Genomic DNA, 26974 nt, shown 5'->3' on the forward strand with positions numbered 1-26974 from the left:
AATAACTGTGGATTATTATTTGCAAACCAGGGCACTGAGTTGCCTTCAGGAGACCCTTAAAATGTCTCCATTCTAGAGACTTTGAATCTCAGTCCAAACCACGGTAAAAGCCTTTTCAAGCAGAATTCCGCTGCAGCCAAAGCCCAGTATTATGTGCACCATAAAATTTACTTTATCTTCTGTCCTTGGCTGCAAAGGAGTAACTGAACGGTCGATGGCCTGATGCTGATAACAGATTGCTTGGCGCTTGAGGTGTTTTCATAATTGGAAGAATGATTGTTCCCGTGGAACGAACAGCAAGATTTGGCCTTGGCACTGAGGGATTCCAAGTGCAGCGAAAAGACTGTTCCCAGCCATTCGGAATCTTATCACTCAGAGCCATGAGAAAGCCTGTGTGAATTCAGAGTGGGATTCCTCGGGTGCTCTCCAGTAAATGCATGCATATGTTTACAGTTGTGTACCCTTGCTCAGTTTGTGGAAACCTTTGTTGGAACACACGCCTCGCGATGCAGCCATAGCCGGGATAAATTCTTCCCTGGATGCACGTTGGGTCTTGGCTGGTGGTGACCCCGGTCCCACCCGAGTGACACCACCAGCCGAGTCCTGCATGGCTGAGGTGGGCTCGGGGACTTGAGCCGACCCCCATAATAAGGAGGCCCCATGGGAAGGCCCTGCATCCAGTCTAAAAGATTTCCTTGTGGATAGCATTTCTTCACCGCCTGCTGCTGAAGCTCTCTGGGCAGGACCAGATTCTCAGCAATTAAAACCGTACAATGCAACAGGATAAGAGGCATTGTCGAAGCTTTAAACTGTAAAATCAAAATAAATACCCTAATAAAACCTAGCAGCAGGCAAAGAGTTAAAATGCAGCAGCTGATTTAAAAGACACTTGACCTATTTGGAAAACAAACACCAAAAAGATGTTTGACTTGCCTTTGGAATGAAGCTGCTGTTTTGGCGCTCCTGGGTGACGCCGCAGGGCCTCATGGCTCGCTGTGGCCAACTTGCTCTGCGCTGCAAAGGAAAAAGCACTCGGACCGGCTGTGAGCAGCACTCCAGAGCTCAGTCAGCTCCGTCTCGGGACGTGTCCAGGGTGGTGTTCGCTGGCCCCCTTCCGATGGATGAGTTTCAGTTATGGAGACCCGCTGTGGTGGACAGGCAGTCCCGGCCCCAGCCCCAGCCCATAATGGAGGCTGTGGTAAGACCACCCTAGAAAAGCTGCCCCTGGGCCCAGGGAGAGTTGCCACCCGCTGCCCGGCCATGATCCTCCCCCTTTTGGGCAAGGTGTTGGAGCCGGTGGTGGCCGGGCAGCTCCAGGTAGCCTTGGATGAAGTGGATTTTCGGGATCCATTTCATCTGGGCTTTAGGCCAGGGTTCGGGGTGGAGACTGCCTTGGTTGCTCTGCAGGAGGACTTTTGCCAGAAGAGAGACAAGGGGATTGTGACCCTGTTGATTCTCCTGGACCTTCCAGCGGCTTTCGACACCATCAGCCACAGTGTCTTCTGGAGCGATTGGCTGGGATGGGAGCTGGGGCACTGCTTTGTGGTGGCTCTGCTCCTTTGTGGCTGGTCCTGCCCAGAAGGTGGTTCTGGGGGGTAGCTGCGCTGCCCCATGGCGGTTGCATCATGGGGCTCCACAGGGCTCCACACCACCCCCCACGCTGTTTGACATCTGCACGGAACCACTGGGGGAGGTCATCCAGAGGTTTGGGCCAAGTGCCAGCAGTCTGCTGATGGCGCTCAGCTCTACCTCATCCAGGTGAGGCGGCCTCTCTCCTGAACCTGTGTTTGGGCTCAGCGATGGACTGGATGAGGCTCAATAAACAGAAGCTTAATCCTGGCAAGGCAGAAGGATTGGCTTGCGGGGCAGGTTGGAGGGCCACTGCCCTGTCCTGGACTGCCCTAAAGGGCAGGGTCCGCGGCTTGCGGGTGCTCCTGAACCAAGCACCATCTCTAGAGGCCCAGCTGGACTCGGTGGCCAGCGGCACCTTCCTTCAGCTGTGGCAAATATATCAGTTTTGCCCCTAACCAGATAGGCAGCCTGGCAAAAGTTACTCATGCTCCGGTAGCATCCAGGTTAGATTCCTGTAATGTGCTCTATGTGGGGCTGCCTTTGAAGGTGGTCCGGCGAATTCCAGTGCTCCAAAATTGGGCCATGCATTTAGTGGCAGATGTTCGTTTCGATGGGCCCACATCAGTCTGGTCTTACACATGTTACATTGGGTTGCCAGTTGAAGCCCAGCCCCAGTTAAAAGTGCTTGCTTTGACACATAAAGCCCTAAACTTCCATGTAGCTTCCATGCAGCCTGAAGTGCCTGATCCTGCCTAATCTGGGAAGCTAAGCAGGGTCAGGCCTGGGCAGAAGTGGGATGGGTGACTTGAGGGTATGATTCTATGATTATTGCTGTCAGCTGCCTAGAGAGCTTTGGCTATGGGCAGTATAAAAATGTAATATAATAATAATAATAATAATAATAATAATAATAATAATAATAATAATAATAAAAAAACAGCTTAGGGCCTGGCTCCCTAAAGGACCGTCTTCTTCCATATATGGCTGCCCATCTGTTAAGATCTGGACAAGAGGTACTTCTAGAGAGCCATCCCATGGAAGAAGGGACTTCTTGGTGGCCGCCCTCCATTTACGGAATAGGTTGTGGTTTTGATTGTTGTTGTAAACACTTAGAGATTCCTGCTGGAATAGTTAGTGGCATACAAGTATTTAAATCAGTCAGTCGGTCAGCTTGGGGCTTGCCTGCCAAAGGCTCAGATTCAGCTGCTGCGGCCTCGTGTGCCGCTTCTCTTCTCAAGGGATTTGAAGTGGGGGGAAAGGCTGCCCCAAGGTTTCCTGTGGCTGAGGCTGCTTGAGCGCCCGGCTGCTTTTCGCTGGGGCGGCTGCTGGAGCGGGATGCGCCCAGTGAACTTAACAATCTCCCTCTTCTTTAGAGGAAGAAAAATACGCCTTTGTGAACTGGGTCAACAAAGCTTTGGAAAATGACCCGGACTGTAAGCATGTCATTCCAATGAACCCAAACACAGACGATCTCTTCAAAGCCGTCGGGGACGGGATTGTGCTGTGGTAAGTTGTCGGGGCGCATTTGTTGTTTTGGGGTCTGGATGTGCCTGGAAAGTGTCCGCGCTGCAGCGACACGGTGATGCGCTTCCCGAGCCCGCCCCTCGTTGCCCCAGGAAAGTCTCCCTTTCCGTGGTGTTCCCATACTGCAGTTCTGAGCACAAATGCTTGCTTGTGCTTTGTGCGGTCGTGTTTTATTTTGGCGGCACAAGAAGGTGGGTGTGCCAGGCCTCTCTTGCACACGTGTGCAGAAATTTTACTCGCACTGGGAGGGGCTGGGACTGGGAGAAGTGACTGGCCCAAGGTGGCAGAGGTTGTCTGGACCTTGAGCATCGCATCCAAAGTCCCTCCTTTGAACGTCTGGAAGGCCTGAAGTTCAGTCCCTGCTCTCTCCTGGCAGGGCTTGGAAAATGCCTCCCCGAATTTAGGAGCACTCCATCTGTCCACGTGGCAGCGTGCTAACTGCTCCCCGTATGCTGACCTCCTGTGTTCTTCGGGGCTCCTCCCCAACCACCTGAATTCCGCAGCACCTGGGTCGCCCGCAGGGGCAACCCATGGGCCATTCAGTGGGCTGTCGGGCCGTGTGGGTGTGCATCCCTGCACTGCCTTCTCCCTGTTTGCTGCTGCCCCTTAGAAACAACCCAGGAAGAAGAGCCACGGCTCGTGCGTGGGTTCTTGGTCCCTCAGCGGCCCTGGATCCCAGGCCCACGCCGCATGGTGAAGAGATGGTTGTCTAGGCAGAGGCAAGATGGCCCATAGTGGGGGGTCTGCAGACTTGCTCACGCCCGTGGTTGGTCCTTGTGTGCGAAGCAGGACCGCGGCCCATGTTTTGATTTCGTAGGGAGCCTCTCCAAACCCTCCCTTTCAGTTCGCAGTGTGTGTTTTCGATGGGAAAGGAGTACATGCTTCGACAGTAATTTTCCTAAAATAGTTTTATTTGTGTGTGCTGCTTATTGTGTTGCCGTTCTGAGACCCTTGGTATTGGCCAGGATAGAAAGGTTTTAAATCTGTCTGTCTTTCTTATTTCTTATTTCCGTCTGTATGGCACTGCAGTAGCGTCTAGCTGAGCTCCCAGAGCAGCTTATAGCGATTAAACAATACTTTCTAACACCAGTAGTGCTAAAAACAATCCCAGAACATTAATAATAGCAAACAGAACCAAGCAAATTAAGATCAGTATATAAAACTTCAAGCAAACATTTAAAAAAAATATATAAACTGATATAAAACCACAAGCCAGGATCGAGGGAAAAGCAAGACTAGCACTGAAATCAACTCTTAAAATAGCTGGAGAAGCAATATGCCTTCATCTGGCACCAAAATGATAAGGCCGATGCGGCCAGGTGCAGGACCTGAGGGAGCCTATTCCAGAGATGGGGCACTACCACCAAGAAGGCCCTTCTCCTGGCTGCCAGCCCCTCCCCTCCCTGGGAGACGACTTTGGGAAGGGCCCCCTACCTGGATCTTGGCAGACTGGGAGGGCCATGTGGGAGACGGCAGTTCTTCGGGTGCGTGGGGACCAAGGCTTTTAGGGCTTTATAGGCAAGTTAAATTGGGCCCAGACGTCCAGTGGCAGCCAGTGTAAATGGTATAAACCCTTTTTATAAAACTATTAAAAAGTGGTATTGAGTTTTTATAAAAATATGGATGACATAGTTTTGATCAAGACCCTTCATAAATGAATCGCATTAACAGTCCTCATTCTTTTGCACCGAACTGAAAAATGCATGCTTGTTAGTTCCAAAGTTTTCTTGAAGATGTCATCTTTTTGCTTTGAGAGAATTTTTATTTTTATTGGCCTTAGCAATATTATTGGTGGCAGCCTGTTACCTGAAAACATATTTCCCTTCCCTCGGGAAGCAAAAACCCTAAATGTTGCTGTTGCGATGTAAATATTCCTCTTCTTTGTCCCGACAGTAAAATGATCAACCTCTCTGTTCCGGACACAATCGATGAAAGAGCCATCAACAAGAAGAAGCTAACGCCATTCGTAATTCAGGTGTGGCTCTTTCTAGCTCTTTTCCCAAAGGGTTTAAAGAATGCCGAATTTGTTCATTAATCCAAGGGAATTGCCAGGAGCGAAAGATGAGCTTTGTTTGCCTTTGATTACTGAAAGCGCCTTTGTCCTGTGCCTTTCATTGGACATTGATGGGAACCCTTCGTTGCTAAGGCAGTGTGCGCCATCAGCGTTAAAAGAACAAGGACTATGAATGCCTGCAGCTGTCGTCGGATTCATAAAATGGAAATATATTTTTACAGCATTTTGAGAAGCAGCCTCAGGAGAGCCACATCTCCCCAGTTGGTGCCCTCCCATTCCACCCCCCTCGCTGGGGCTCCATCAGCGCCCCCTGCTTTACCTCTTTCAGGCAGACGGAAGCCCTTAATGGCGAGCCTTGATGTTGTTTGCGTTTTGCCAGCGGGCGTTCAAGGTCTGCAGTGCAGGGTGCTTTCAAAGCTGTTGAGCAGCAGGGCTTTTGATCGGCCGGCTTAGAAGCAGCTCCTCCGGTGTCGAGAGGGATGCAGGTGGCCATTTGGGGCATGGTGCAGGTGGGGTGGCTCTGGCCACCGGTGCAGGAGAAGCCAATTTCAGCACACAGGTGGTTCCTGCCCAGCACGGTGAGAGCTCTGCCTGAGCTCCTTGTCACCATCTTCCCTCTCCCCTCCCTCGACAGGAAAACCTGAACCTGGCCCTGAACTCTGCCTCCGCCATCGGATGCCACGTGGTCAACATTGGGGCGGAGGACCTGCGGGAAGGGAAGCCTCACCTGGTCCTCGGCCTCCTCTGGCAGATCATCAAGATTGGCTTGTTTGCAGACATAGAACTCAGCAGAAATGAAGGTACGGCCCCTTCCAGTTGGAGGCCCCTCCAGGTAGAAGACTTGCCGCTGCCAGTGTTGCTTGGAGTTGGGGCCGCACTGGGGGCATCCGGTGGGCTCCTGTCGAACTCCCAGTTGTGCATTTCTAGGGTGTGCCCAAACACCCTGCAAGGGACCTGTTGGATGGCTACGTCAGGGGTGTGCAGCCTGAGATCTGGAACCCAAGCCTGGTCCCCGGAGCTTCTCCACCCGCTTCCCCAGATGGTTTGGTGGCTCCCCATCTAGCGATGCTTTCCCCTCTGCGTTCCGAAAAGCGGGAAATGCCCTGCTGGGTCCACGCTCCTGGCAGCCACCCTCGGAGCCAAAATAGGCCGGCGTTTCTCAGTTTGGTTTCGGCTCTGCCTGTCCCTGCAGCGTGGTCCCAAGAATGGCCCTGAGGCGGAAAGAGACTGTGTACCTAGGCTGGATAGATGCCTCTCTGAAGGCTGCTGTGCCCCGAAGTCTCTGCTGGACCAGAAAGCTTTACAACATTCTCTCTGCCGTCTTTCTTCCAGAAGCATGTCCCCCTGAGTGAAGTGAGGTTTCCAAAGGTTTAAAAGTATTAAAGGATAATTTTCAAAGAACAGACAAATTCCCGGGCAGCTGAAACATGGGAGCAGGTGCTTCTAAACTTCGGCATTTAAACTGGAGCCGGCAGCCCACATGGGGCATTGCTTAATTTATGCACGTCTGAAATTAATAGTCGGTCCAGCATCGGGTGTGCTTCCTACAGGGAAAACAGATCGCAGGTCCCGCGTCTCCAGAGCGGCTTCCCTGCATTCATGCACGGATCCTTCTTTTCAGCACTGGCAGCCTTGCTTCGGGAGGGGGAGACCATCGAGGACCTGATGAAGCTGTCTCCGGAGGAGCTGCTGCTGAGGTGGGCCAACTTCCACTTGGAAAATGCCGGGTGGCACAAGATCAACAACTTCAGCTCAGAGATCAAGGTACTAGGGCCGTTCTTGCACCCGTGCACCGCTTCCACGGAGCGCCATGTTGCTTGGAGTGGAGAGTCTTTGCCTTCTTCTGGAGTCGAGATGGTTTCTCATCTAACCTTCTCAATTCTTTTCTCTCTCATGCTTCCTGGATTCCTGCCACGCGCCCTTTCCTTCTCTCACCTCCCTTTGCCCTTGCTTTTTGCGTTTTGATTTTGCAAGCTTGCCGACTTCAATAACTCGGTTAAGGTACAAAAGCAATACTTCATACTTCCGTGGTTTTAACCAATTTCATGGACTCACGTACAGTATGTAAGTTCAGCACTGAAAAGGCAAGCTTCCGGCTGACACGTCTTACTGCTTTGATCCGCTCCAGGACTCCAGGGCATACTTCCACCTTCTCAATCAAATTGCTCCCAAAGGACAGAAGGAAGGAGAGCCACAGATTGATATCAACATGTCTGGCTTCAATGTAAGTACCAGTGTCACTGCCCTGCTGTGAATCTGATGTCCCGGGACATTTACCTGTCTAGCTTTCAGGTAACATTGCACCTTAGGCCTGCTGGAAAACATCACGAGTTGAAAAACACAATCATGAAACACTTAAATTTGCATTTAATTTTTCAGTCCGCTAACAAACTTCTTACCTGGCAGGAACATGGTTTAACAGGAACCAGGAACATTATGCAACCCTAAATCCACCTGTGGGTTATGCACAGGTTATTTAACCCTTGCACAAGCCACTGTTGCTAGGTTCACAGAGCACAGTAAGCCACAGCAGCTGACCACCATGCCCGAATATTCCAGAATAGTGACTGGCCCATGCCCCAAACCACTGTGGCTTAAGCAAGCTACCATGGGCTGTGTTGATCGTGCAAACCTGGCCAGTAATTCCTCAGGTTGTGCTGCAGGGAGCGTGGAACTCAGGTGCCACCTGTGGTGTCTCCACCCAAGGTGCTCGCGACACAGCAGCTGCTCTGAGCAGCCCATTCCTAATGGGTTTCCTCCGAGGATGCGCTCCCAGCATACGGAGAAGCCCCACTGCTCCTAATTCTGTGCTTGCCCATTTTTCTGTAACTGCCCCTTCCGTGTGACCTGATAAGGATTCGACCACAGGAAACTGAGCTGTTGAAACAGAGATTGGATTGCCTCCCCCACATTTTATAAAAATGATTAACCGTGAGAAGCAACTGGGAAACATCACCTAGTAGCGTGGGTGTGAACATTAATGCCCGGCTTTCAGTGGCTGCCTTGTCCTCCATGGAAAGAGGCTGAGGGTCGAGGACCTGGGGGGTAGGGGAAGACTTGGTCTGGAGCAGGGGGGATGGGGCAGTCCATCCCATAAACGCGGAGGCCGTACGAGGGGCCGCAGCCGGACTGAAGGCGCTCTCTGGGGCCTGCAGGAGAAAGACGACTTGAAGAGAGCCGAGTGCATGCTGCAGCAGGCCGACCGGCTGGGCTGCCGGCAGTTTGTGACCCCGACGGACGTCGTCAGCGGCAACCCCAAGCTGAACATGGCCTTTGTCGCCAACCTGTTCAACAAATATCCGGCACTCACCAAACCTGAAAACCAGGACATCGACTGGACGCTGCTGGAAGGTGAGAAGAGCCGCTTCCTGCCACCCTGCAGTTCTGTTAGCGGCAGGAAGGGTGGCAGAGGGTCCTCAGCACTCGCTGAAGGTGGGCAGCTGGTGGGGGCGCTGGCGGGCAGGAGGCCCCTTTCTGGGGGCATCCCCGGGACTTTCGGGGGCCCCTGGGCGAAGTGGCGTTTGCCCAGGCTGACCGCCTCTTGTGCCAGCTTTGCTCTGCGCACTTGAGCGTCTGCTTTCGCGTCTTGCTGGCTGGAGGGATCTTTCGCTCGCTTTTGCCCCTGACTGTGAGCTGCCCAGGATGGGGGCGCCCTCCTCCTTGCCCGCTCCCTCACGGAGGCCCATCCGTCCCCTGAATGAACGGGGTGGGCTGCCTTTTGTGCCTAGGTGAGACTCGGGAGGAAAGGACGTTCCGCAACTGGATGAACTCCCTCGGCGTGAACCCCCACGTGAACCACCTCTACGGGTAGGTCGCCTGCTGCCCCGAGCCTCCCATCTCAGTGCTGTTGCGAAATGGTGTCGGGAAGTGGATCTGCAAGGCCGCTTTCTGTTTCAGGGACCTGCAGGACGCGCTGGTGATTTTGCAGCTCTATGAAAAGATCAAAGTGCCCGTCGACTGGAACAAAGTCAACAGGCCCCCGTACCCTAAGCTGGGAGCAAACATGAAGAAGGTGAGAGCGTTTTCGGACCGGGGCCTTCCAAGCTTCGGGGGTCTCTCCACCTGCAGGCACATCCCCGCTGTGACAGAGATTCCGGTACAAGTGTCCAGAATCGGGTAGCGATCGCTCCCCGTGAACTCATGCAAACAATGCGACATGGCTGGGAGACGCGGGCAAGTTCCGTTTTAGGGAATTCACCCCCTCCACCCCCGTTTGGGGGCTGCAGCTCAGAACCCACTCGCCTTCCTGCAAATGCCGGAGATCCCCGAGAAGCGGAGCAAGAGGCTTGGCTCTGATGTGCAGCCGGGGCGCCCGCGAAGTAGAGTGCCGAACGTTAGCCTTCGTTCTGCCACCTTCTCTTCAGCTTTGGAAAATGCGGGAGGGCTGGAACTCGCCGGCAAGGCACCTGCTCTGCATGCAGGACACCGCCGGATTGAACCCATTTCTTCCCTCTGAGATGATTCCCACCGTGAAGCAGCCACTGATGGGAAGCTGGGAGTGAGTCCGTTTGTGTGCGTACTAGAGATTGCAGAAAAGGGTTAGCTCAGCCTTCGGAGGCTGGTGCCCTCCACATGCGCTGGACTACAACTCCCAGCATCCCCAGCCATGAATAGGGTAGCTCCATAACCCACTGCAAGTCTGGCATGTTTCCCTCTTTCTTCCAAACAGCTAGAAAACTGCAATTACGCTGTCGAACTGGGGAAGCATCCAGCCAAGTTCTCTCTGGTCGGCATCGGGGGGCAGGACCTCAACGATGGGAACCCCACGCTCACGCTGGCGCTCGTGTGGCAGCTAATGAGAAGGTACCATGCGCTCGCCAGTCCGGGCTTTCGAATGCGAGCAGGCCGGACTTGGGGGACATGTGGAAGCACCCCTCCCTGCCCCCTTGAATGGGCAGCCCACTCCGGCCAGGGGGATGGTGGTCCTTCCTCGAGCCCTTGGCAGGTCTGCCCCTTGGGAGAGCAGGCAGCACGCATTAAAGAGGATCAGGCCCCTTTTTCTTCTTCCGTCCCTCCGTCCCTCCCTCCCAGATCATCTGGTCTTTTGCTAAGGGTTGCTTGAGGTCCAAAGGGTGGCTTTTGAACCACTGGCTCTTCCTGCTCTTTCCTTTCCGCTCCCTCCATCGCTGCCGGGTGGGTGCGGGTAGCAGTGGGAAAAGGAGAGCCTCCTGTGGGGGGGCCATCGGCCAAGCCGGTGGAACGACCCTGCTTTCCCTTGCCGGGAAGTCCGTCCAGGATGCGGAGCAGGCCAGGCAAGGCGCTCGGGCAGTGCAGCATCCTTGGCTGCCCGCGGACGACGTCTTTTCCCTCTGGCTCAGGATGTGCTCTTTGCTGCCGAGCCCCCAGGGATCCACAGGCTGCCTTCTCAGGCGCCCCGCCTCTCTGGGCGATGGGTCACTCGTTCTCCCTCTCTCTGCCCAGATACACTCTGAATGTCCTGGAGGATCTCGGGGATGGCCAGAAGGCCAATGACGACATCATTGTGAAATGGGTGAACAGGACCTTGCAGGAAGCTGGGAAGTCGACCTCCATCCAGAGCTTCAAGGTGCGCAGTGAGCCCACTCCGCCGCTTCCTGGCCGCCTTTCTGAGCGCAGCTGAGAGGTTGTTGGCTGTCTTGGTGGAAGCCTCTGTTGCCATCTCGGCGGCTCTGTGATTGCTCCGCTGCTTCTGGGACCACCACCATGCATTAGTGGCACCCAGACCTTATCTTCCTGCTGTCCCACCTGAGGTTTCAGGGGTGCACGAAGAGGCGTGCTTTCCTCATATAACGCTGCTTCATCTCCAAGTAGAACCATGCACACCTCCCTGCATGCAGAAAGCTGGCATGTGTAAGGGAAGAGGCTACAGGCAAACTGTTCCTGGCATGCTGCTTCTCTTTGTGCGGGGATTTATCTAGAGAAGTTCTCTCCCACACAAAACTAGCCCCCTTCTTCCATGCAGTGAGCTCGTCCCCCAGTTAGTCCTGGACACCCATTTTCACACTTCCCCCCATGTCAGGCTGTGCTCACACATGTCGTTCCAGCAGGGAAAATGACCCTCTGAATAGCAGTACAGGGTAAGAGGTCACGCCACAGCACAGGCAGCATGTTTTTGCAATCCTCCAGACCAGAGGTCTTAACAAGAACCAACGAAACAGTCTGTGGGTAAAATCAGTCATCATCAAAGTAGTAACCTACCCACATGCACAGCTAAAAGAAAACAGGCATAAGACAGAAAAGAAAAGCCAGTTCCAAAACATTAACCTGCTAGTTGGCCAGTAAAAAATGGACTCCCAGAGGGTGGGTCCAGAAAGTTTGGTTCTTTCCGGAAAAGGAAAAGAGGAGAAAACTCTTGATTTCGAAGCCTACGGATGTGGAATATTCAAACGGGCATTGCATCAGGAGGGTCGGGTGCAGATGAGCCGCCCATAGGAGGCTTCGGAAGGGGAGCGATCAGGCCCCACGTGTGGCAGCTGCTCCCGCTCCTTGGCATTGTGCTTCTCGTAGAACGGAGCTATTTTGGGGCACAGGTTGTGTATGTACAGCTTTCCCCACTGCCTTCCTCAGTTTTCCATCATGTTTACCTGGCGCTGTTTCCTCTTCACCAGGACAAGAGCATCAGCAGCAGTTTGGCCGTAGTGGATTTAATCGATGCCATTCAGCCGGGCTGCATAAATTATGACCTTGTGAAGGCGGGAGACCTCTCAGAGGAAGACAAGCACAGCAACGCCAAGTAAGCCCCCCTGCTCCTTCCAGACTTACTATTTATTTAAAGCTTTTGTACACTGTCCCATTTGTTCCGAGGCTCTTTCACTTCATATTGGATATTTCCATACCACCAAAGCTCCCTGGGCAGTGTAAGATGCAAATCTTAAAAAGACAGTATCGTAAGCACATTTTTAAAAAATACATACAGCAACAACACAAAGCCATTTAATAATCAGCAATTAGAAGTCCCAGGACCAAGTAGGAACCCTGTCACAGGCTGTCACATGCCTCGGAATAGAGGAAGGTCTTACCCTGGTGCTGAAATATGCTAATGTTGGCCCCATGCATTACAAAATTGGGGCCACCACCGAGAAGCCTCTCTCTTGTCACCATCCTCTAAACCTCCCTTAGAAAGGGCACTTGGAGCAGTGCATCCAATGCAGATTGTGGTGTATGGAAAGATTCATGCTAGCAGTTACGGTCGTGAGTCCCATGGCCAGGACCATCCTCTTGAATTGGGCTCTGAAACATTTCGGCAGCCAGCGCAAGTGGGCCGGAACTGGAGTTGTATGTTTGGTCCTGGCCGCAGCGCTGAACCGTTTTCCACTCATCCTTCGATTTGGTCCCAGATCTTGCCACGGCGGTGCAGATCTGAAGCCTTGCTTCGCTCAGAGCAGCCGGCTGGCCGAGCCGTGGCTGGGCTGACGGCCGTCCCCTTGTCTCCTCTGCTGCAACAGGTATGCCGTGTCGATGGCTAGAAGAATCGGAGCCCGGGTGTACGCCCTTCCAGAGGACCTCGTGGAGGTGAAACCCAAGATGGTGATGACCGTCTTCGCCTGCTTGATGGGCCGAGGAATGAAGAGAGTTTAGGAACTGGCACCAAACCAAAGCGCCCGAACCTCCCCACCCACCTCCAGTTTGGCTGCTTCCAGACCGAAACGCTGCCAGTCAGAAGAATCGCTGGCATGGTTTTTTGTTTTTTTGTTTTTAAAGAAGGACTCTGTTTTGCTTTGCAAGGCGGGAATGTGGTGAGAATTCTTGGAAGGAGGAGCATTTCACAACAAATGGTTCGCTTTCCTGGGAATTTAAAAGGGGTTCTCTCTCCAGTGCCCACGGGAAACCTTTGTGCTTATCTCCCGGAGTCGGATGCTGGCAGAGCGAGTGAAGCTGCCTGCCCCAGGTGCTCAGTTCTCTGGTGGGCCACTGCTGGCCCAAAAATGGAATTATTTCACTCTCTTGTCTTAAGAAAGGCCATTTTTCCTTTGTCTCCAGCGGCCCTTGTGCGCCTCGGGGTTGAGCTTTCATTGAAGTGGCTGTAATTCCATTCATGCGAAGGCAGGAACCAGGGCTGTGTGTGTGCCACTCCTGAAAAGAAATAGAAAGCAGTGCCCAGGCTGAGCAAGCCTGTATTTAGCAGCCAGTACAAAACAAGATTGCATAATTTGGAAACAGAAACAGAGCGAGTCAGAAGGGGTCTCCCGGGCCATCTAGTCTGAGCCCTGGCTCCAGCCAGCTCTGCTCACAACATGCCCACTAATGGTTACCCCCTGCTTTCGGTCAGTCAACCATGCCCTAATCCATCGGACAGTGCATTGGTCTATCCCAAAACTCCTCAATTTCTCAACCGGGATATCATGGGGCACTTTGTCAAAGGCCTTGCTGAAATCCAGGTAAACCACATCCACTGCATCCCCTCTGTCTAGCCACCTTATTTTGCATAATCCATTCTGCCATTTTAAACTAGTTTGCATAATTTGTTCTGCAGGATTTAGTCAGCCCAATTGCGACCTCAGAAATACGCCTCCCAGCATTCCTGGGCTTCTGAGGTTTCAGCTAGCATGGCCCTCAGCCTTTTGAAGCTTGCCTTCAGAAGGGCTAGGAACTTGACTTTGGTTTTAAATGAAAGCTTTCACATTCAGGAAACTGCATGATGCCACAGTTCATGCATTTGGTGTTCCTGTGGAATGGCAGCAAAAGTACAGATCTGGACCTTTGTTCAAGGGGGCAGATGAGGATGAGAGGATGGGATGGAGACAAAGGCACTCCCAAAGAGAGGTCTTCCAGCAGTATTCCTGGTGCTGCTCCTTTTCTCCTGTATAGTGGAACCGCATTTTTATTACTTTACCAACACAGGCATAGCAAGTTTTATATTTTGCTACATCTTTTTGTGAGAAGTACCACTTTCTGAGGTTACTGCATCTGCCAATGACTCAATTAACCCCAGAGAATCAAGCCAAAGCATTTTTGTATGTTCCCTTAGTTTTGTTAGCATTTTGCCTAGACATTTTTGTGTTTTACTTCTTTTTCCAGAATCTGCATGAAAAAGCAATTTTTAAAATGCATTTATTTACAATCCTATTGGGTGTTAAACCTGTGTGAAAGGGGCTTGAAGGACAGGACCCGGCCAATTCCACAGACAGCGAGGACCAGTGACTTGAAAAGTAGAATGTTTGGGGAGAGAAGAAACTATTTTTTTATAAATAAAAAGGGGGATGCTGTCACCAAAGAGAAGGCATTTTTTCCATAGGATCAGACATGCCCTGGCTTTGGCAAACTTAGTTGCGCTTGAGGTCATATTGCTAGTCCCAGTGATACAATATGGTGGCAAAACATTGGAAAAAATAAAATCATTTAAATACAGGCCAGCCTGGTGTTTGTGACCAACCCGCCTTCTCTTGCAACCTGCTTGACACAAAGGGGACCTTGCCCAGCTCCAGAAGGTATTTCTTTATTGAGTGTCCATCGAGTCAACTCAGACCTTGATGTTAACAATGTAACACGCCTCAACGGTTCTGTCCCGTGTTTTCACTCCTGAGGGCAAAGCACATGTGATACAGGATTTCACCCTTCCCACTGTTTCAGTTGTCGTCCAGAACCTCACACCTGCCATTTATGGTGCCAGATTGCCACCAGAACTTTACCTTTATTAGGCTGGCCAAAAGATTTTGCTAACTCAAGAGCATGTGTGCTTTTCTGTAATCTTTCGGTTGGCTCAGGAAAGGCATTGCTGTGCCTTTTGGGTGGAATTTTGCATTTGGGAAAAGCACCTTTGCTTTTCATCTCCTGGAGCTTCCCTTTGGCCACCAGATGGCACCCCTCAGTGCCGCGGATGCTTAATCTGAAGGCTCCCACGGGGATCTTGACTCGTCTCCTTGTGGCTGGGAGGGACCGTGCAGAGTCTGACCTGTCTCCACAGTGGGACACAGGAGGTGGAGAGGCTGGGCAGAAAGTCCTCTCCCTCAGAGAGACCCTGAGCTCCAGGGGGCTGTGGTCCTTCTTGAAGTGGGCCGTAATTCATTGTAGTTTGGCCAGAAGGAAGATCCATCCACGAGGAGGGAAATCTACAGTCAGGCGCCATCTTGATAGGATGAACTGGAATCCCACACAAGTGTGCTATCTCCTTTTGAGTTTCCCAGGGCTCTTCATCAGGCCAATGGTGCAGAAAGCAGGGGACAGGAGGAGGAAGAGGACGGCACCAAAGCCGGCTAGATGTGGTGGCCAGGAGGTCTGCGAGGGCTGTGTTGGAATGCGCCACAGCGCCCCCAGTCCGATGTTCTGCTCCGCTGTGGCTGGCCGGCCAGCCAGCCGCCTCTGGGAGAGCCACAAGCAGGATGGGAGTGCAGCAGCCCCGCCGCCTCATGGTGTGTGGAGGCATCCTGCCTCTGAAAATGGAGGCAGCCCCTGCCTGGCGGGCTAGCGGCCTTTGGTGGCCTCATCCCCCAGCATCTGGCCAATCCTCTTTTAAGGCCCTGCACAAGCCCCTGATGCTGGGAAAGACGGAAGGCACAAGGAGACGAAGACGGCCAAGGAGGAGGTGGCTAGAGAGAGTCACTGGTGCAATGAACGTGGATTTGGGCCAACTCGGGGAAGCGGTGGCGTGCCATGGTCCATGGGGTCGCGAGGAGTCGGGCAGGACTGTGCGACTGAACAAGAAGTTTATGGCTGTCACCACCTCTTGGGGTGCCCAGTTCCATCATTTAACTCTTGTGTGCGCGCGTTCTCTCTCTCTCCCTCTCTCACACACCCCCCCTTGGGAATGTCTGGACTTCTCTTAGGAGAGGGCAGAAAGGGAAGAGGTCGTGCCGTGTTCCTGACGCTTCCATTGCCAAGAAATGGGCAGCCCTCTTTGGCTGCACCGCTGCAGCGGGGAAGGGGGGGCGACGTGCCGGCTGGCTCGGTCCGGTTGGGTGCAGGGCAGCAGGAGGGGCATCTCAACACGTTAGAAAAATGCCTCTGATTTGGACTTGGTGGGAATCTTGCCAAGAAGCGAAGCTTTTCTCTGCCACGGCCCTGAAGCCCTGGGAGACACCCTTGTTCCGGCTTCCGAACCATGGTCATGGGGCTCTCAGCTGCCTGGGAATGGGGCAGTTGCAGGGAAGGGCAGTCTTCGGTCTCTGGACCCAAAAGACAGTGATTCAGTGGGCCTTTCTCTGCTTGAGACCTGGGAGAACCACTGTCAGTGGACACGAGCAGAGCAGCGTGGTGCAGTGGTTAGAGTGCTGGACTGGGGCTTGGGTGATGTAGGTTCTAGGGCTCTCTTGGCCGTTTTCATGGCTCCCTGGAAGCTGAGCCTGCGAGTCCATGCCCGGCACTCTGGGATGGCTCCTGCAGGAGCTCCTTCTAGATGGAATTTGGCCCTCAGTAAGCGGCTCGGCATCCTGCCTTGCAGAATTGGGCCTCCTTACACAGAGCAGCCTTCTCCAACCTGGTGCCCTTCAGGGGGGTTGGCCCAGTTACGGGCAAGTCCATCCGGAAGGCACCAAGCTGGGAAAAGCCGTCCTGGAGCCAGGAATGTGGGAAGCTGCCTTAGCCCGGATTAGGAGGCAAAGAGGGTGGATGGCATTTCTGCCCTTCTCTCTCCTTGCAAGGAACAATGGCGGGCTTTTCCACACAGCAGGAATTCGGGAAGCAGCTGATCAGCTGCCTCTTGGGCTGCTTGACCCTGGAGTCTCGCCCTAGGCTTGGGGGTGGGCCTGATGACCTTAATGGCCCCTTCCAACTCTTCTGTGATTCTGTGGCAGGGAATCGGACGGGGGAGCGTCTTTCCAGGGTGCAGCGTTGTGCAACAAGGCCAGGCACCCTCCGCGGTGGTCCTGGCCGACCCCGAAACCATCACTTAGAAGAGAGTGTTGCTTGTGGGGCGCCCGCTTGGAGGGTGTCTCAGGGACCCAGCCTGCCAGGGGCTTCTCCACCGACATCACACCTCCTGCAGCAAAGGCCGCACCCCAAGGGTGGGCAGGGACTGAAGCTTCTGGGGCAGCCCACTGCCAGTCCTCACTAGCTTGCAAAGCTAGCAAGCATTTTTGGACAGCTGCAAGAGGCAGCAGAATTAGGGAATTAGAAGCCGAGCAAAAGCCGTCCCTGGTGCCCAGCCTGCCCTCCTGCGCCCTCGGCCCTCCTGAGCATGCATGCCCACCTCCGGCCTGGCCGAGAGAAATGCAGCCAAATTAGCATCTTCTTAGGAGGCCGACAGCAGGAATGGCACTTTGGCTGGCCACATACTGAAGCGGGCCCATTAACAAAAGACGCTCCCCAAAGCACAAGACGCGCACCCCTTTTAATAGGGGAGCAAGGAGGATGAGGCTTTCAATGCAGCTGCACTGCTCCAGCCGGCCCCCTGTGGAAGGAGAAGGCGGCCAGGCATGTCCGGGCCCCCCAGGAGAGCAGGAGGCCCCCCAGGGTCTCGGAGAGCCCGGGCGGCTGAGCAGCCCCATTCTGGCGGGCGCTGCTGCAGTCGTCCTCTTCAGCTGGCTCCGAGGGCGGAGGGCAGCTGGGTAAGGCGTCCTGGGCCCGGTGGCTGGGGAAGGATCTGTTGCCGAGGGCCAGAGAGGCGCACTGCGGGCCCTCCACGACCCCTTGGTAGGTCAGGACCCACGTGGCGAACCACAGCATGGTGCAGTCGCACGGCCAGGGGTTGTGGGCCAGGAGGACGAACCTCAGCTTGGGCAGCCCCGCGAGGAGGCGGCTGGGGAGGTGGCTCAGGTTGTTCCGGCTCAGGTGAAGGAAGTTCAGCTCCCCCAAGTGGGAGAAAGCCGAGCCGTCAACGGAGAAGATGCGGTTGTTGTTGAGGTACAGCTTCCTCAGGCTGCGCAGGCTGCTGAAGGGGCAGCCGATCCGGGTCAGCCGGTTGGCCTCCAGGTGCATGGTCTTCAGCTGCGTTAATCCAGCAAAAAGCTGATTAGGCAAATCGGAGAGGCGGTTGTGTCCTAAATTTAACACGCCCAGCTGGTCCAGCGGGAGGAAGGCGTCCTTCTGGATGGTCCAGATGCGATTCCTCCGGAGGTTCAGCTCCTTCAGGGCCTCCATGTCCTTCAGGGAGTCCCTGCCGATGGCCTCGATGCGGTTCCTCTCCAGGGACAGCCTCGTGAGGCCGGTCAGGCTGCGGAAGGCCTGCGGGAGATAGCGCATGTTGTTGGCCGTCAGGTCGAGCGCTTCCAGCGAGGGCAGGTGGGTGAACACGAACGGGTGGATCTCAAAGAGGTTGCAGTGGGATAAGTCCAGGCTGATGAGGTTCGCTAGGCCTTGGAAGGTGTTGGCGTGAAGGTAGGTCAGCCGGGGGTTCCGGCTGAGCTGGAGCACCCTCAAGTTGCAGAGCGACTTGAACGCCCCCGGGTACAAGAACGTCAGGTTGTTGTGGTCCAGCCAGAGGCTGTTCAGAAGGGTCAGGTTGCTGAAGGCGTCGGCGGTCAGCAGGCGCAGGAAATTATTGGACAGGTTCAGGGAAATGGTGGAGGCCGCGAGTTCCTTGGGCAGACTTCTGAGTCCAGTTCTGTTGCAGTAAATGCTGGAGGCAGGGGAACATTTGCAGGAGGCGGGGCACGCCGGGGGGCTTCCTCCCGACCCCGGCCCCAGCGATCCGGTCAGGAGGGAGAGGAGCAGCAGCGTGGCCATGTCCCGGCATTGGGCGGGGGGCGTGGCGCTTCCCGAGGACGATGGGCAGACGGAGGCGAAGGAGGGCGGCGAGACTCTGGCAAGTGGCGCTCGCGCCGGGGAGCTTATGCCGGCTGTGGCGGGCCCGGTCGGGTGACGTTCTTAGTCAAATGAGAGCTAAGACTCGGCCGAGGTGGTGCTGCAGGCCACTTGTGGGGCACGAAGTGGGACGCCCCCCGCCTCAACGAACGAGCGAGGACAGGTGCCCCCGCCTGCTCGCCACTGAACCCGAAAGCCAGAAAAGTTCCAGAGGGGCAGCGGCCACGTTTCTCTGTCTCAGCAGAACCGAAGGCCTTGCAGCCCCTCAGAAGCAAATGCATTTGTTCTGGCAGAACCGCATGTGCGCTCAGGCCTCTGCGTGGAAAAGTGGCTTCTTAGGGTCTTTCACGGGCTGTTATGCCTCGTCCCCTTAATGTGGCCACTGGGGAGCATCCCTCTTTCTCCCCACCCACCCTTTCTAACCCAGCCTTCCCCATCCTGGTGCCCTCCACCTCAGGCCATAGCGTTGTTTTGGGACTGGGGAATGCATTGCCAGGGAAACCAAAGTGGCTTTATTTGGGAAAGGAGCCCTCCCACTCCAGAGAGATCGGAGCTCCTAGTGCCTTAATCCGGTGCTAATTCCTCCAAATCCAGCTTGACGGGGCACGTGCACACATCATTAGCATATGGACGTGGCCTCACGTGACGCAGCCACCCCATCCAGAGCTGGGGGATGCCTTCAGCGGACTCTCGCTGGATCAGCCCGGGCCACTTTAGCCCTGCACCCTGCAATGCCTGGGGGCCAGCCAGGCAGCTCCTGCGAGTCCCCGAGCCAGACAGGAAGGGAGGCGTCGTCCCGACCAGCCGGCCCTTCTGGTCCCCAGAGGTTAACTGTGTCTGAAGCCACAGCCCTGAAATCCTGGCCCCCTGCCCAATGGAGGACCACAGAGAGACAGGTGGCAGATGCGGGAGACGCAAACTCGCTCACTCCCGCTGCCAGGAAGGTGCCATCCTTCCGGGGAGCCGGCAGTGCCAGCCTGAAGAGCCACAGAACGCCTTTCAGAGGCAGGCTCAGCAAATGCTCTGCTGCTCTCACATCTCCGGAAGCAGAGAAGGAACCGGCGTTGTGCTCTTTGCAGCCGAAGTCATCCCGATGGTGGGCCAAGTGCCTGTGTGCCACATTAGATCACTAAGCCCAGGGCAGGCTTCCCCAGCCTGGCGCCTTCCCAACACATTCGGACTGCAACGCCCACAATTCCCAGGCAGTGGCCCTGCTGGGTGGGAATCCTGGGGGCTGCGGTCCGAATGCCTCTGAAGGCCACCAGGCCAGGGAAGGCTGGCGTAGGGGCCAAAGTTACCTCGCTGCACCACTGCCAGGGAACTGCAAAAATGGAGGCTGCCGGAGCAAGGCTTGCCTTTGCACACCAAACCAGAGCGCTGGAGTGGTGAGAATGAGCAGCCGTGGAAGAAGGTGGCGTCGCACTCGCATCTTCTGCCCGGCCCGGCCGCAAAAGCCGCCCACCTGCTCTGCGGCAGCTCCTTGCTTTGCTGCGTGTGCTGCTGAACGGATCTGTGCTCTGCTGCCGGGCTTCTCGTCGAGCTCTGGGCCTTGGCAAGCACCCCTCTCCCCGGCCGATGGATTTGCTGGGTTTCTGACCAACAGAGCCTTGGCACAGAACAACCCCTGACTTGGCTTAAGACGCTAAGTCAGCTCGCCCGCTGCGGCAGAGAGCTTATCGGGCCCGGGACTGGCACAGATTTCCATAGCCCAGCTGTCTCCTCTCTCCAGGAGGTCCCCAGCATTCTTTCCGGGATTGCTGTCCGGGTCAAATTCTGTCCATTCCTGAGCCAAGGGGGCCCCTCTCCTTGCGGACTTAGCCGCCTCCTGCGGCCTTGAATGCCTCCTCCCTTTTCCGCGCAGCTCACTCCCCAGCTCCAAAGCAGGATTGTCTGTCTTTGTGGCGCGTCCATGTCCAGAGCAGACCAACAGTGCTCGGCACCCATTCTAGAAGGAGAAATAGCTGGTTGCTCCTCTGCCTTCCTCCCCCTCCGTTCTGAAAGTCTCAAATCCGCTCTCTGAGAACGGCGAGCAGCCATGGCACAGGGGAAGAGAGGGTGGGCTATGGAGATGGGGTCGGGGTTCAGAAAAAGCCCTGTCTACACCCCCATGGAACACGGTTGCCCAGAGCTACGTGCTCTTTCTGCAGAAGAAAATTTTAAACCTTTTGTTAGTGATCTTTTGCATTTAATGTTCTGATGGATGTACAAGGTGAGGGCAGAAGAAGCAGTACTTTTTCTCTTTTGAGGGGGTGGAAATGCAACAGAAGCCGCTCCTGCAATCTTGGAATCAAGTCCACTCCCAGAAACTCGATCAATTGCAGTGCACAGTTCTGTGAAGTTCAGATAGACAGTGAGTGAAGTCTTTTCTTGGACACTTTATGGGGCTCATCCCAGGTCCCAGCATGCTGAGCTACGCTCTTTCTGCTGGGCCATCTGTCCCCAAAATCCTGAGCCCCCACAGAGGTGCGGGCCAACCAAAATCACCAAAAAGGGGAGGTTGTGCTGAGCTGGATTGCAGATGACGAGAGATGAACTTTGGCCGGGACTCCGTCAGACCTGCAGCAGGTAGTGAGGAATCAAAAAGAAAAATCAAATCAGAGGGGGGGGGGGGGGGGGGGCGGGGGGGAGCAAGGAGTCTTAAGTCTAAGAATCAAGGAGGATTGCAGGGAGGCCTCTAAGGTGTGGAAAATCCTGGTGGGAAGATCTTCCTTGGCATTCTGGGAAGTAGGAGACCCTTTCTGGGTCCCAAGGAGATACATATGCAGCTCATTACACGTCTCTTGGGTGGTCCTCTTGAGAGGAAGCGCAGGTGACGATACTGAATTTATACAGTGCTGAGCCACTGCATGTGCTCCCAGGAAGCAGGATGCGGATGACAGCTTGAGGCCTCGCTTGCAACTTCTGATAACCAAAATATCGCAGTTCTATTGTTCCATGGCCGGTAATAAAAGTTGAGTTGTGCAGATTGCTACTGGCTAGGGTGCCAGCTGTTGGTTTGCTGGGGAAAAGAAAACATAAAAGAAGCTCCTTCGTTTAATTTGCACCACACTGAATAGCAGAGTTTGCTCTCCCTGGCAGCTCCCTGCGCTTTCCTTCCACTTTTTGGCATTCAGTTCCCAACTGGGAGCAAAGGGGAGGAATAGCTTAGCATTATCCCTGGATGTCGCCTCGGACTGTGCTTACATCGGCTGGGATGATTTTCTGCCATCTGCCATGCAGGGGAAGAGTTTGTATGGATTCTTCATGGCAAGTTTGTTGTCCCTGTGCTTCAGAGGATTCAGAAATAATAAGGCTTGATTTATTAAATCGCAATTTCTTTTGGGATATTAGAGAAGAACTGCTTTCACCATGATTATCTCAGCTTCTTGTCAGCAGCAATATGTTTTATGCTTTTTGGATTCTAGCTGACACCATTCCTATACTACTGGGGAAACGGTTACGTGTTTTCTGGGACTGTTGAGCTGAAAGCACCATGGAACAAATTTTAGAAACATGGAAACATAGAAGCAGAGCGAGTCAGAAAGGACCTCCCGGGCCATCTAGTCTGACCCCAGCTCCGGCAGGCTCCGCTCATGACATGATCTGTTCAGCATGGGTGGTCGAGAGGTCCCTGTTCTAGAGGTTGTTAAGTATCTGTTTTTGCAAATATATAATGCTTTTTTTGTTCTGCTCCCATATACTGCAACAAGCAAATGAAGAACAATTTCCAAAATTTCCATTTTATTCCCAGATCCTGGATTTATTGGTCATTTGAGAGTCGGTGTGGTGGATGAGTAGCCAGGATGGCCCTTCAACAGGAGCACACCTTCAAATATAGGGCTGGCCCATGCAGAAGAGGATGCCTGGGCCGCCTGCAAGCATTTGGAGGGAGGAAATCGAGGAACAGCCAGTGGGACGTACTGGCCAGGCGTCCAGGCTGTAGCCTCCACTCAGCTATGGGTCCCCGGGGGACTTGGGGCCAGTCACAGGCTCTCGGCCCACAACGCCTGCTGTTGTGGGGATAAAATGAGGCTCTGCAACCTGCTTTGGGGTTCCTTACAAGAAGAAAAAAGCAGGTTATAAAACAGTGGAACCGTGTTTTGGGAGGTTGTTGCAAAGGAATGGAGGGGGCAGGGAAAGTGATTTTGCTGGGAACAGTGGTCCACAAAAGCGTGTGCTCCCAGCACGCTAGGAATTGTCACCCAGCACATCTGGAGGAGGCGCCCAGAAGGGGGTGACTCGCTTGCGTGTTTGTTTTTAAGTGTGTCATGCAGCTCTTCATTATAAAGTGTTCCTGCTTGCCAAAAGCCCCTTTCATGCATGTGCTACAATGCAAAACCAGAACGAGAAACCCCTCGGAGGCTCAAGCGGAGGATGCGCCTAGCTTCACTCCCGGGGTAAATGCGGGGGTGGACTGAGTCCATCTGGGCTGAAGGCCCAGCCTGGCAGCGCTCTCTGGCCCGCATCCGAGGCGAGCGCATCCAGCGACTGCAGGACGTTTCGGCTCACTGCACAGCACAGTGTCACGGGGCCAAAACGCTCCGCTGACCTATATTCTGTGGGATATCTGACCCAGGAACTCTTAATATGCTCTTCTCCATCTTCTTCAAGTCTCGAGTGCAAGCTTGCTTTTGTTTTCCCTGCACCTGGAACGTGCGTTGGGGACTTGGCACGTCAAGGCGTTTCTGAGCTCAAGAGCATGACTTGACATTTTCACGAGAACATTTTGAAATATTCTCTGAGAAGAAGGCACCTTCAGTCAGCCTCCCTGCGGAGGCCTGGGAAGCGTCCTTGCTCTCTGGCGTATGCACTCATTTTGAGGCGACCGGCTGAGCTGCACAGCTTCGGCTTTCTGAACCTGCACCCTGTGCAAGCCGTCCAGTTCGCTGCATTGTGTAAAGGAAAGATGAGGGCTCCCCCACTCTGAAGGTCCCTGAAACCGAGAAATGCTTGAACAGTGGCCTCATTGCTAATTCAGAACCGATGGCATGTGAAGGCATGTGCCAGACAATGGAACTGCTGCTGTTTGTATCGCAACCACAACTTGGTGCGTGAGGGTCTTGCTCCGTGTGAGGAGGGGACACAGTTGACAAGTATTTGAGAGCGTGGATGGGGGTGGGGAGGGGAAGGGCCATCTCTGTGGTGGATGGTCCACTGGACCCAGGGGCTCTTGCTGCACTGCTTCACCAGGTTTTCCTCCTCCTGGTGTTTCCTAGCAGACCTGGGGAAGTCCTGGCCTGGGTTCTTGGAAGCCCCACCAGAACACGACCAGGTACCATCCAGAGAAGCTCTTGTGTGTGGCCAGGGACTCGTTCCAGCGGTGAGTCAAGACAAAGGCAGAAGGGTGGAGACAAAATGTTTCCACTTAAAGGTCTCATGACTAGCAGCTGATGGCAATTAGAGGAATTCAGTCATTTAGGATGGGGAAAACTGTGCCAGAACGCCCATGCCTGGGGTGAGTGGAGAGTCTGGAGACGGGGACAGGGCCTTCTGCGGGACCCCAGTGGCCCCCAAACTTGAGGTGTTGTACTCTTGGAGCGGGTGAGAGTTGTAGCTTGGTGCATCCAGGGGGCCCTGGCTGGGGAAGGCATAATTTCGAACTGGACGGACCAGTGGCCTGGCTCAAGATAAACTGAACGCAATGTTGGGTGCCCAGAAGCCATCGAACAGAAGGCCTCCCGCAAGTGTGTTTCTCTTTTACGCAGCTCTCAGAACCTCATATGAAAACAGCAGTGTTTTGGTCATTTCTGTGGGTGTTCTTATTTTATTCCTGTGACCCTGCAGGAGGGGTTTAGGAAAGGTCGGCAGATGGTCCAAAGAAGACATTTCCACCATTTTCAGAAGCAAATGGCACGTTATTAATTGCATGCTATGCAAAGGGGCGAAGCGGGCAGTGAATAGCTCATGGCTTAAAGAGTGTTCTGCCGGCGGGCACCCTGGGAAGGCAAGTATGTGAGGAAGCCCAGCACATTCACACGGAAAGCTGGTCAGGCTGCCCCCTTGGCACGCTGGAGAGCTCACATTCCGCGTGGCTCCTTCAGCACATGGCTGGATCAGTTTGCAGGAAGGCAAGTGGCACCGCCCCCCATCCCCGATTGCCAAACTTCCTAAGGGGCCAGTGAGCAGAGCAAAGCGAAGCGATGCACGCGGCCAAACCCTTCCCTGGCCCCAAACAGGGACTGCCTGCAGATGGCGCGCCCTGCCCTGCCCTGCCCTGCCCTGCCCATCCGACGGCAATGGGAAGCTGACTGGGAATTCTGGCTCAGGGCATTGGAAGGGCTGCAGATCCTGCGACCGTGCTCCACCCAAGGCCCCCTTGTCCCCGGCTCTTCCTCAAAGTGCTGGCATGTTGTCCTCCACAAGGGGAGCGTCTGCTTCAGTAAACCCGCCTGCTCCTCCCGGGTGATGCTTTTGCCTGCCGCCTGCCACCACCTCTCCTACGCTGGTCAGAGGATATCTGGCAACTGATATGATGGAGTGGTAGATCATGGAACCAGGAATGGCGAGTTCCTCTGGCATTCAGTTTGTTGGACCACTGGGGCTCCATCTCAGCCCACCCAGCCAATTTCAGAGATCTTTTCTTATGGTGAAATGGGAGCAGTGGGGAGCATGGATGCCGCCTGAGCAATTTGGCGGAAGGTAGCCATTACGGAAAGAAAAGAGAAACCCAGTTGTGTACACGTGAAGATCATTTCTCTGGTACCGTCTTCAGCAAGCACCAAACTGCTCCCGTGAGTTTCTACCACTTGGTGGTAGGTAGAAAGCCCTGAAATGAGGCATCTTGTTTCTGTATTTATTCCTACAGCATTTTGCCGTCTCAAGAATATTCACAGAACGGTTGGCATGACCAGCAAGCAGCAGGTTGCAGAATGGCTGGCTTGCCCTCTGAGCCAAGGGGGATTCTTGGGAGCTGTAAGATGGAGTGGCTGAGTCTTCTCCTGCTCGTAGGACCTCGGGGGTGGATGGGAATGGGGCTTATTGGCCTTCGCACAAGCCCAGGGCTCTGATCCACACAGATCACGTGTGTTCACATTTCCAGCTGTGAGAAAATGAAAACAGCTGGGGTCTGGAACTATGCCCACTGCACTGCCTTCCCGGACAAGCCTTTTTTTGCTTATCAGTAAATATTGCTGGGAGGGTCTGTTCTCAAACGGCTTTTTCAGGAGGATCTTCCCAGCTCTGCATGCTTCCAGGGACCAATTCTTGAAGTGGCATGAGTTCATCGAGCCAGAGGAAGAGACCAGACCTGCTTAGCCTGTCCGTTAGACACACATGCACGGGCTTCTGAGTTTCCATCCAAAAATGATGGAAATGTTGATTCTCCTCCTCCTCCTCCATCATCATCATCATCATCATCTACACTTCTACACTGCCCCATAGCCCATTGGGCTCTCTGGGCAGTTTACACATTTAAAAGACATGTAAAATCAATAAGTCATCATGTTTAATTAAACAATCAACAATAAAACCAATGCAGTAAAAAAGCATCAACCCCCAGCACCTATAAAAAAATTAATATGTGGCATAGTAGTAATAAAACACAATTTAGATGAATCTCGTCTATTAAATATTTAGGAATTGAAAAGGTATTCACCTGGCACCAAAAAGAGAACCAAGATGGTGCCCAGCACACCTTGGGGAGCCATTTTGCAAAGATGGGGCGCCACTACTGAAAAAGCCGTTCTGCTAGTCACCCCCCAGCTTCTTTTGAGGGGGGCTTCCTGAGGTCACCAAAGCACGGATGACTATGGTCAGATAGGGCTGCAGTTGGTCAATTAGCCTAGGCTGATCAAAGGCGCTCCTGCCGCCGAGTCCACCTGCGACTCAAGGGATCATTCAGGCTCCAAAAGCACCTTTCCCTTTAGGGGGACTGCAGCCCTGTCCAGGCTGAGCATTTCTCAACTGGGCCAAGACCCCCCGCCCCCCAAGAGCGCCCGTCTTGCCCGGGCTGAGCCTCCGCTCATCGGCCCGCGCCCGACCTTCGCCAAGTCTGAGGGAACTGGGCCTCTTCAGCCAGGAGAAGAGGAGACTCAGAGGGGATCTGTTGGCGACATGCAGGTATGTGAGGGGGTGTCAGAGGAGGTGGGGAGAGACCTGTTCTCCCCTGCAGAGGAAGGCGGGACGCGCTCCAACGGAGCCAAGATTCAATTCAGATGCCAGGAAGCACTTCCTGGCAGTCAGGACCCCGAGGGTGTGGAATGGGCTTCCCCGGGAGGTGGTTGAGGCCCA

At 54.2% G+C, this 26974-nt stretch overlaps 3 protein-coding genes across 4 annotated transcripts in view; 2 read left to right on the forward strand and 1 right to left on the reverse strand.

The window, feature by feature from the left end:
- Positions 1-14437, forward strand: part of PLS3 (plastin 3) — a 48714-nt gene extending 34277 nt beyond the window's left edge. For both annotated transcript variants that reach the window (XM_044452723.1, XM_044452724.1), the window contains exons 6-17: positions 2946-3078; positions 4990-5071; positions 5745-5910; positions 6732-6874; positions 7239-7334; positions 8266-8461; positions 8839-8917; positions 9008-9122; positions 9780-9913; positions 10532-10655; positions 11698-11822; positions 12535-14437. In XM_044452723.1, coding sequence (XP_044308658.1) covers positions 2946-3078; positions 4990-5071; positions 5745-5910; positions 6732-6874; positions 7239-7334; positions 8266-8461; positions 8839-8917; positions 9008-9122; positions 9780-9913; positions 10532-10655; positions 11698-11822; positions 12535-12667 — 1526 coding nt within the window. In that variant the 3' untranslated portion in view covers positions 12668-14437. The remainder of the gene's footprint in view (positions 1-2945; positions 3079-4989; positions 5072-5744; positions 5911-6731; positions 6875-7238; positions 7335-8265; positions 8462-8838; positions 8918-9007; positions 9123-9779; positions 9914-10531; positions 10656-11697; positions 11823-12534) is intronic.
- A 2946-nt stretch (positions 14438-17383) lies between these two features.
- Positions 17384-18688, reverse strand: LOC123034931 (nyctalopin-like). The gene has a single exon (XM_044452715.1). The coding sequence runs from the start codon at positions 18686-18688 to the stop codon at positions 17384-17386; it is 1305 nt and encodes a 434-aa protein (XP_044308650.1).
- AGTR2 (angiotensin II receptor type 2) overlaps positions 18687-26974 on the forward strand; it is a 14281-nt gene continuing 5993 nt past the window's right edge. The window contains exon 1 of the mRNA XM_044452716.1: positions 18687-18820. Within this exon, the coding sequence (XP_044308651.1) occupies positions 18687-18820 (134 nt within the window). The remainder of the gene's footprint in view (positions 18821-26974) is intronic.

Source organism: Varanus komodoensis, unplaced genomic scaffold (genome assembly GCF_004798865.1).
Source record: "Varanus komodoensis strain SLA01 unplaced genomic scaffold, ASM479886v1 scaffold74, whole genome shotgun sequence".
Classification (NCBI taxonomy): domain Eukaryota; kingdom Metazoa; phylum Chordata; class Lepidosauria; order Squamata; family Varanidae; genus Varanus; species Varanus komodoensis.

Excerpts from the sequence above, each read along its gene's own strand:
- LOC123034931 (XM_044452715.1), bottom strand. The coding sequence starts at position 18,688 with ATGGCCACGCTGCTGCTCCTCTCCCTCCTGACCGGATCGCTGGGGCCG.